Source organism: Salmo salar, chromosome 13, assembly GCF_965601325.2.
Source record: "Salmo salar chromosome 13, fSalSal1, whole genome shotgun sequence".
Taxonomy (NCBI): Eukaryota; Metazoa; Chordata; class Actinopteri; order Salmoniformes; family Salmonidae; genus Salmo; species Salmo salar.
The window spans coordinates 27323871-27334937 of NC_138303.1; the positions used below are offsets into that span (position 1 = coordinate 27323871).

At 40.7% G+C, this 11067-nt stretch overlaps 1 protein-coding gene across 1 annotated transcript; it reads right to left on the reverse strand.

Moving 5' to 3' along the window:
• Positions 1 to 1344: 1344 nt before the first annotated feature.
• On the reverse strand, positions 1345 to 9685 carry LOC106566721 (prostaglandin E synthase 3). Its single transcript, XM_014135038.3, has 8 exons — positions 9518 to 9685; positions 4281 to 4394; positions 4080 to 4149; positions 3856 to 3954; positions 2876 to 3013; positions 2690 to 2746; positions 2436 to 2463; positions 1345 to 2261 (listed from the first exon to the last, which is right to left on the reverse strand). Coding segments are annotated over exons 1-8 (528 nt in total). The 5' UTR covers positions 9520 to 9685; the 3' UTR covers positions 1345 to 2241.
• Between the last annotated feature and the right edge of the window lie 1382 nt (positions 9686 to 11067).

Consider the following 11067-nt stretch of genomic DNA (forward strand, 5'->3'; position numbering starts at 1 on the left):
AATGCACCAATTTGTAAGTCGCTCTGGATAAGAGCGTCTGCTAAATGACTTAAATGTAAACTACATTGACATTGAATTTTTGTACAAACAGTTTTCGTTGGCCATATTTTAGCCTATGTCCTATCATTGAGGTGATAATCTGCATATCGGTCAGTGATGTCATTCTCTCTATTTCACAACAAAGAACATGTCCAACTTTTCATACTGAAAGAACATATTTTGATAACCAATGGTACAATATATCCTCAAACGTTGATTAGACCAGGTTATGTAGCCTATAAATAAAAGGGAACTAGCGCGCACGCAAGTGCTGGTGTATGTACAATCCCCTCTGGTGCTGGGGTGCAGAGCATTCATTTTAGGGAAGGGGTGGGTGAGTGATAACGGATCCGCCCCTTTTAAATTGACCTGAAGCAAGGAAATGCATATTCTTGATACCATTTGAAAGGAAACGCTGAAGTTGGTGTTAATGCGAAATGAATGTAGGAAAATAACACATTAGATCTGGTAAAAGAAAAAAAACATGCATTTTTTTCTACCATCTTTGAAATGCAATAGAAAGGTCATAATGTATTATTCCAGCCCAGGCTCAATTTAGATTTTGGCCACTAGATGACAGCAGTGTATGTGAAAAGTTTTAGTGTGATTCAATGAACCATTGCATATCTGTTCCAACATTTTGTATCAAGACTGCCCAAATGTGCCTAATTGGTTTATTCATAACTTTAGGTTCATAACTGTGCACTCTCAAACAATAGCATGGTATTATTTCACTGTAAAAGCTACTGTAAATTGGACAGTGCAGTTAGATTAACAAGATTTTAAGCTTTCTGCCAATATCAGAAATGTCTATGTCCTGGGAAATGTTCTTGTTACTTACAACCTCATGCTAATCACATTAGCTCAACCGTCCCGTGGGGGACCCACCGATCCTGTAGATGTTGAAGCACCTCAAATGAGTTACACTGGAAAATAATTTTTTTGGTCTACATCTTTCTAAGAAACTAAGAATCATGTTTCCCATGGTGCAAGTGTTTGAAGACGAGCCATGCATGTTTGTCAAATACGTTTTTGAGAAGACACTGCTTTCAGTGGTTTGACTTTTCATACAGTTCAAATGGAAATGGGAGGACATGGCAACTGTACTTCATTAATCACTGTTCACCAAAACAAATTACCAAGAATAGTGCAGAGGCGTGTTTCTCAACCTTCAGACATATGATCAGCTGCTCACTGATGTAGGTAAATATCCTATAAATAATTCTGCTCCATGTTTGCTTTCATTTAAGCCTGTGATAACTTTACAGGTTTAACATACACACCAATAACCACACATTTACCTCATTTTCTTGACAGTACAAGTTTAATTTGGTCATTACACAGGTTTACCATGTCATATCCCCCATCAAACCCCTCACCACACAAGACCCAGGAGTATTGTAATGTACTCTGCCACAACTCTAAACAGATGGAAAGATTCTTGAAGGTAAAAAAACAAAAACAACCAGATGTTTGCCCAACTGAGCTTCAAGCCTCCTTTCATTATACCTTCATGTGATCTGCTGTTAGAAAATATCAACATGGAATTAGTAAAAAATAAAACTGGTACCATACAATTTATATCCGAGAACATTAAGACAGAATTTCAGAAGTTTCAAATCTTATGAACACTGATACTGTTTTTGCGATTTAACAGATGAGGAAAGGGGAAACATGTAAGTTTAAAGGCTAAGGTACTGAAACTTTGAACTGTTTCTCTGATCACTATCTATATGCCACAGGAGGCAGCTCACAAGAGGGAACCAAACAGAAATTGTAACCTGATCAACAAACTTCAAACATAGATCCATGAGTCGGGGGGTGTAAAACATTTGTCCGTTTAATTACACTTCATAACATTAGTCAACTGCTCATAAATGTCTTCACATGTATTGTTTTCTAGGTTGAGGATGATTACTATACAGTACTTCAGAACAAATCATGAATGCTTACTTGTAATAATTAATAGTAAAACAGGATATGCCAAGAGTGCAGCACTGCAAATGGAAGTGGAGACTGCTGCGCCGTACAACACTATACATATTAACCTTCAGTGGACTGATTGGAAAAGAGCTCTGGATTTAAATATGGCTACCAACTCATGTACAGTGTTTTTACCCACTGCCTTCTATTTCAAGATAGTCTTGATGATTCCTCCTGCCTTCCTTTCTTCCATCCCGACTTCCTGGATTTTGAGGCCTTTTATTCCAAATCAGGCATTTCTGAAAAAAACATTTTTTTTAATAAAAAATGTAAAGTAAACAAATTGCCACATAGTCAAAAAAAGATACTTCGCACGGCACATTTAGCATCAAAACATTTTCAGGGTTAAGGGATGTCAGGGTACAAAATTTCATTCGAAAGCTCAGTATCTGGTCAGAAAACATTTCACTTACTTTCATCGTCACTATCTGCAGACTCGTCCTAAACAGGAATAGAAAAAAAAGCATGCGATCAAGCTGAATATGACCATTGCAATTAAGGTTTTGCAACTGCATATTGTGTCGAACACATTCTTCTGAAGAGACACTGATCATTCATTAGCAAACCCATACACAAGAGGGACATGACTAGAGTGAGACATGTTTTTGTATTAAGCCAAGTGAAGTGAAACTGAGGGAAAGGAGGAACTCCACAGAGAAGCTCTTACATCATCAACATCATCTAGATCAGGTAGGCAGTCTTCCCCTCCCATGTTGTTCATCATCTGCAATCAGAATCACACACAACAGCCTGAGCCAAATATCATCATGTTGGCATATATTACTTTAACAGTCTTTGCCAAACCTTTCATACAGCATTCAAGTGCAAGTTCAGTTTGCCCTAGGGCCCTTACTTTAGCCATCGCTTCTTGTGTGTTGAATGCCATATCCCCGTCTCCCCCCTCTGGGAAATTATCGAAGTTGCCTAGTTCCTCGTCTGAGTCGCCCTCCCAGTCCTTCCAGTTGTTAAAGTCGACGCTGAGCCAAGTTAACTGTTGAAGAATATCTTGCATGACAAAAAGGCTTTGCTGATGCTCATTTGGAGGATGTCATCTTCCAGGCTCCTTACATGCATTTAGAGTTCAGTGTTCCAAAATCAATTATGCACTAAATACAGAAAGTGTGCATTTAAATTAACTATATTAGTTATCTATATATAACTACATACGAAAGTATGTGGACACCCCTTCAAAATAGTGGATTTGGCTATGTCAGCCACACCCGTTCCTGACAGGTGTATGAAATCGAGCACACATCCATGCAATCTCCATAGACCATTGGCAGTAGAATGGCCTTAATGAAAAGCAACATCAGCACAAGACCTGTAGGGAGCTTCATTAAATATGCTCAATATGCTTATTACTCTCAAATTTTGTGCACAAATTTGTTTACATCCCTGTCAGTGAGCAGTTCTCCTGGACCGCTGTAGTGAATATTACAACTGAGGACAGAACTTTTTTACATGCTTCAGCACTCGCCGGTCCTGTTCTCTGCGCTTGTTGCCTAACACTTCCTTGACATTTCCACTTCACAAAAACAGCACTTACAGTTGACTGGGGCAGCTCTAGCAGGGAAGAAATTTGAACAACTGACTTGTTGGAAAGGTGGCGTCCCATGACGGTGCCATGTTGAAAGTCACGGAGCTCTTCAGCACTGGCCATTCTACTGCCAATGTTTGTCTACGGAGATTGGATGGCGGTGTGCTCAATTGTATACACCCGCCAGCAATGGGTGTGGCTGAAATAGCCAAATCCGCTAATTTGAAAGGGTGTCAAGATACTTTTGGCCATGTATTGTATATATTATGGAAAATATATTATACACCATCACTGACCTTAGCCTTCTCTTTCGTTAGCCTAGGCCACGCTTTCCCAGGTTCAGCTTTTCGTAAACAGCACAACACTGACCGATCTGTGCGTTTGTGTATGGATTCCTGTGTGTACAAGAGATACATGAACACTTTCATGCTGCAAAACTAAGTCCCCTTAGTTATATCTCGTCAGATGCAATCTGCATCTTGTCCTGAAGACAGGAAGACAATGCAATGAAGTTACTCACATTTTGATCAATGCCTTCAAAAAGGTCTACTTCGTTCTCATGTTTGACTTGATCAGTTCCTCCAAGACAACTGGTAAAGTGAGGGGCGAAAGGAAATTCAGCATAAATGTGACTAACATTGAATTAGAGGAATTATCAAATGCCTAGAGCAGTTAACCAAACTTCTCCTTTAAACCTCCACTGACAGAAGTCATAACTCGCCTGAAAACAAACTTTGCTTCCTCGAAATTGATCTTGACATTCTTGCTGTCCGCTACGCAGAACTCGATGTAGACGGAGTCCCGCCTGTCATACCACTTAGCAGTCGCCGGATGCCTGGGAACACAGATGAAGAAACTCAATGAATGACATAGCATCAGTCATAGCTACCCTGTCGTTCTCGGCAAACAAAGCAGTGCTCGCTCGTGCATTTTGATGATCTACAAAATCCGTAGAGTAAGACCCTACCTCACACAGAAAGCGGCGCAGGTCCTAATCCAGGCACTTGTCATCTCCCATCTGGACTAATTGCAACTCGCTGTTGGCTGGGCTCCCCCTTATGCCGTCAAACCCATGCAACTTATCAATAACGCTACAGCCCACCTGGCATTTAACCATAACAAATTCTCCCATGTCACCCCGCTCCACTGACTTCCAAACAAAGCTCGCAGACCATAGTACTTGCCTACGAAGCAGCAAGAGGAACTGCCCCTCCCTTCCTTCAGGCTATGCTCAAACCCTACACCACAACCCGAGTACTCCGTTCTGCCACCTCTGGTCTCTTGGCCCTCCCACACCTAAGGAAGGGCAGCTCCCGCTCAGCCCAGTCCAAGCTCTTCTCTGTCCTGGCACCCCAATGGTGGAACCAGCTTCCCCCTCAAGCTAGGAGAGAAGAATCCCTGCCCATCTTCCAAAAAGATCTGAAACCCTACCTCTTCGAAGAGCATCTTAAAAAAATACCACAGCACCACCACTCAATGGAAAAAGTTGACTGGCACTTGACCCCCCCCCCCCCTTACTACTAGCTTTGACTTTGCTGATAGTAAGTGCATTTTTCCTCAAAGTAGCTATGACTGATGTGGTTGTCTCAGATAGCTATCTTAAGGTACACTAAATATAAGTCGCCCTGGATAAGAGCTACAGCTAAATGATTAAAATGTGAAGGATCTTTTGCTGCTATTTTGCAGAATATTTCTAACTTTTAAAGTCAAGGCAATGTCATGGACAGAAAACTGCTAGAAAAAGCCCCTTAAATCATTACAGTTAAGATTTCGGGAGGGTAAACTGATCCTGGATATGTTCCCAAGGACATCTTCTACCCCAGTGCTAGTAACAGAGTTGGAGGCTGAGGACAAACAGCTGTGGTGCACCTGCATTTAACAGGTGGAACACAGTTGGAAGTTGTGACAAAGGCTCACCGTCAAAAGGCAGATGTATAAGGTTGCCAATAAAGGTACCAATTGAAAATGGCTGAGCATTTCGTTAGAAGCAACCCGGCTGTCAACAGATTCATGATGATCTCATCAAAAGGGGATGGAAAATACTGGCCACACTTCCTTTACTCTTTTAGTGTGCCCAGTGATGGAAGGTCAAAGCAAAGGTCTTCAAACCTGACATTATGTCAAGAACAATTTACTAGTAGACTAAATTGTTTTATTTGTGATACGCTTCATGGAAAAAAGATGGTGCCATACAGGATAGCTGTCGTTTTGCAAGCTCTGACCCAACTTTGCCATTTTCTGATTCTTTTGTAGGTTATTTTTTCTAAATAAACCTGCTAGAATTTCTTACAACCAACAATTACTTTTGAACCTCAGATCGGCAGTTCTCAATTCCAGCTTACACTTCAACTCATCTGCCCTGGGCTCTTTCTGTAATTCTTACCCATGGTTCACCTGTCTTGGAATACCTGATGGTAAAAGGGTCGGTATTTGACCTCAAGGGAGTTTTCAGCTGTTATCGTGACTGTTGCATAAATTCAACCTCAGGAAAAGAGAAATAACAAATGGTCTCCAGAATTAGAGATTATGCTACAGGGCTGCTTTGCTAGCGCTGACTGGAATAGGTTTCGGGACACTGCCGATAACGTCGACAAGCTAAACACTTTAGTCACCTGCTTCATTAACAAATGCATCTGCAACGTTGTCCACACAGTTAAGGTTAGCTGCTTACCCAATCAAAAGCCCTGGATTAATACAGGTTGGCGCTAAACTAGAGGATAGGGCTACCGCAGACAACCCTGAGTCTACGGCTGAGAACAGGAACAAGTTCAAGAAGTCCTGCTATGACCTCCGCAGTCATCAAACAAGCTAAAGGACAATATAGGAATAAGGTGGAATCATATTACACGGGCTCCGCCACTCACCGCATGTGGCAGGGGCTACATCCATTACGAATTACAAAGGAAGACCCAGCCGTGATCTGCCCAGCGATACCTCTCTACCAGACAAACTCAATGGATTTTATGAACGCTTTGACCATGACATCCTGCCGAGTGAGGGCCGACACTGACCCAGAAGATTGGGTGATCTCGCTCTCAGAGGCCGACATACGTAAAGTCTTTAATCAGATCAATACCCACAAGGCGTGTTCTCTGAGCATGCGCATAATAGTTGGCGGGTGTAATCCCCACATTTTAAGATGACCACCATCATTCTTGTTCCCAAGAACTCCAAGGCATCATGCCACAATGACTACCGCCCTGTAGCACCCTTCTGTAATCATGAGGTGCTTTGAGAGGCTGGTTATGGCACACATCAACTCCATCATCCCTGAAACACTAGACTCACTTCAATTTGCATAACAGAACTTATTTGGCAGGCGAAACCCTGAGGACAAACCATCCAGGAGTTTTTATTTTATTTTTAGGTCACTCTTTGATGGGTTTTCATTGAGAATCCAGTATTCTAAGGCAGTTGCTTGCAGTTCCTATCACTTCCACTGGATGTCAACAGTCTTTAGAAATTTGTTGATGTTTTTCCTTTGTGTAATGAAGAAGTAGCCCTGTTCAGAACAGGGTCGAGTGAAGTGTACTGTTTGAGGCGTGTGACCTGAAAAGCACACTCCAGTTTGTTTTCCTCCGGTATTGAACGCAGTTTATCCCGTCTTAAATTTGATTGATTATTTACGTAAAAAAATACCTAAAGTTGTATTAGGAAAGTTGTTTGAAATGTTTGGACAAAGATTACAGGTAACTTGAGATATTTTGTAGTCATGTTGCGCAAGTTGGAACCGGTGTTTTCTGGATCAAATGTGCCAAATAAATGGACATTTTGGATATGGTCCCGTGTGGCTCAGTTGGTAGAGCATGGTGTTTGCAACGCCAGGGTTGTGGGTTCGATTCCCACGGGGGACCAGTACGAAAAAAAAAAAATGTATGAAATGTATGCATTCACTAGTGTAAGTCGCTCTGGATAAGAGTGTCTGCTAAATGACTAAAATGTAAAAATATATAACGACGGAATTAATCGAACAAAAGGACCATTTGTGATGTTAAAGGAGATATTGGAGTGCCAACAGAAGAAGCTTGTCAAAGGTAAGGAATGAATTATATCGCTTTTTCTGAGTTTTGTGTCGTGCCTGGCGGGATGAAATATGATTGATGGGGTGCTGTCCACATAATAGCATGGTTTGCTTTCGTCGTAAAGCCTTTTTGAAATGTGACACTAGATTAACAAGAAGTTCAGCTTTAATTTGGTGTATTGCACTTGTGAATGTATGAAAGTTAAATATTTTTAATTAAAAAGTTTTTCTTTTGGCGCTCTGCCATTTCACCGGATGTTGTCAAATCGATCCCGTTAACGGGATTTGAGCCATAAGAAGTTATAACTGACTTGCCTAGTTAAATAAAATGTAAAAAAGACAGACTGCTAAATAGGTACACAGACTGAGTTGACCTTTGTATTTTATTCTCTATGCACACTCACAGGGCCCTAAACACTAGGCACTCCAACACACTCCATAATTTGATCATGCACATTTATACTGACTCTACACACAATTATATACACTGCTGCTACTCTGTTTATCATATATTGTGATACCTACCCCTATACACATCTACCTCTCAGATTCAAAGTGTTTAATCGTCACATTTACAGGCGTGATTGTAGGATACAGTGAGAATCTTAGGCTTCAAGCTCCAACATGCAGGACTAAGTGAAATAAAATAACAGGCTAATAAAAAAACAACATCGAGCCGATCCAGTATCCCTGCACATTGTAAATATGGTACTGGAACTGACCCTGTATATAGTATGCTTGCTTACTTTGTTTTTACATTTAATTTTTGTTCTACCCTGTTATTTTTAGTATTATATTGTTATTTATTACTGCATTGTTGAGGTTAGAGAGACATTAACTTGAAATGTGCAAACTCAACTGAAGAAAAAAAAACAATTAAATGTTGTTGAAATTAGCTACTTCCTGCTTTAGTGTTTTCATGTGATGCTGTAGTAAAAAATAGCTCCAATGCACCAATGAATGAGCAAGATTTGATTAACTACTTTAGGACATCCATTAATGAGCATTATGTATCATTGGCTAGTTAACCATCTCTTGGCTTCCTTGCAGGTTTCCTTAGTTAGCAGCCGGCAGTAGGATGACCAACCTTTCATTTTGTTGAGATTAACTGGACATTATCTATGTGCATAGTATGCATGTAAACATTTTGTTAAATTAAACTGTCAGTCATTCACCATTAGAATAAAACTAAAGTTACTTATAACCAGAACACTTCGCTGATTAGTGAGGTAAGGTTACTAACATGTCATGATGGGATTCCAATTCAAATGTGGGAAAAATCCATGGGGATCGATCAACATGCTAATCTAATTGTTAGTTAATCAGTTGTGTTAGGTAACTAGCAAATATATTTTATAGCTAACGTTAACTCAGGAAGAAAAAAAATGGAACGCACACCACATGCCATGCGGTGCACTTGACCACTACCTAGCCAACTTCCATCATTAGCTAACTAACGTTTGATACCTAGCGTCTACTATTTGGCTACCAGGGGAATTTAGCCCATGACTGAACAATGTAAGCATAGACAGAAACCTAGTTATATTCAGTTTGGTTAAGCAGTTTCTAAATGTGGTTAACGTTAGTAGCTAGTTCAAACCTTGCCGTTAATTAGTAGTACTAGCTTTTTTCTTTTTTAAAAACATTTATTTTCTAACGTTACTAGCTATCTAGTTTGCGAACTTATCAACTGACCGACATTAGCATGATTATATTCAGTGACTTGCATTTAAATGAGCTAGCTTGGTAGCCAACAGATACCCAAGAAGGCCCATCGTCGCTAGGCGTCCCTCCCGCCTTTCGTAAAAGCATGTTGGTATGCTAGGTAGCTAACTTGCCATAACCTTAACGAAACAAACGACGTTAGCTAGCTAGTGGCGCTAGCGTGCTCTTGCGGACTACATTTTACAAAAGCTCGCAATTCATCACAAACTTACATGTCTTGTTGTAGATGTGTGATAGCCTTCTCCTTAGGGATACAAAATTAATTTACAATACTGTCCTTATGGGGATTTCGTTTCAATGAGCTGTACAAAAATGTGCTATATCCATACACTGCAAAGCCACCGTTTCTATGACTCGCGGACTGTGTATCTTCTTTTTCTGTTGATTTTATATCTCGGTTGGCAACCAACTTTAAGGTGCATTACCGCCACCAACTGGACTGGAGTGTGGACCAGAGACAGTGAAGGTCTAAATCCTACCCAATAATATCGTCTCCCTAAGGAAACGAATTACATAATTAAATACTACATCCCCTGAAAAGGTCTACAGCAGTTCATTTAATCCTGGCTCTTCAACCCCATTACTCCTAAAATCTAATAACAATCGCTCCCTTTCTCTCACATATTTCTGGCACTGAAATAGAACATGTTCCACTGTCTCCATCTCCTCCTGACAATGATCACACCTCCCAGTCGATGTTTCCCCACCACTTTCAATGTACTATTTAGCCTTGTGTGTGCCAGTCTCAACCTGTAGACCTCCCTGCCCCCACCCTTTCCTGGATATTATAGAGGTGTCTTCCCTTACTCTCACTGTTCCACAACTCTTGCCACTTATTTTTAACCACTGTTCTTATTAATCCCTTGGCTTCTGCTTTACTGATTGATAATTACATCTCAACATTTGGATGTTTAAGAGCCTGCTTGTCAATAATATCCACTTCCTCATTCCCCTCTACTCCCACATGAGCTGGTACCCAGAGGAACATCACAAATACCACCATCTGTTTCACCCTATACAAACACTGCAAAACCTCATACAATACATCCTGTCTGCTCTAAGACATACATGAATTTAAGCTCATCAGTGCTGCACAGGTGTCAGAGCAGATGACTACCCTGTCTGGCCTCACCTCCTCCACCCACTCTGCAGCCAATAGTATGGCCAACAACTCCATTGTGTAAACAGATAAATCATCCGTTGCTCTTTTCGTCACTGCCATCTTAAACTCAGGAACACTAAAAGCTGCTCCTGTCATCCCTGTTTTAGGGTCCTTAGATCAATCTGTCAATATGTTCAAGAAAACATAGTACTGTGTTCTTAAATGTTCACTTAGAACTGAATCTACTCCTTCCTCAACATCTCTTACCCTCTCAAGCAACCCTAGATCTATCACTGGTTGAGGAAGACACCAAGGTGGGATTGCAAGAAGAACCACAGAGGGGCTCGGACTCTGGATCTCTGGTATTGCAACTTCTTCTTCAATGAGGTTTAACGGCAGTTGGCATTCAATAAATGTTGCATTACCGCCACCTACTACACTGGAGTATTACACCTTTATACTGCTTAATTCTTAATTATTTAAAAAAAATACTCTACCACTCCACTCAAAATAAAAATTAAATAAAAAAATACCATACTCCACTATTTAAATCTATTTAGTCCTACTTCAGGCCAACAGCCTGAAAGAATGGGACACCACCACTTAACACACCCTGTAACTCTTCTGACATCAAATCTTGCACACACCAAATCTGCGACT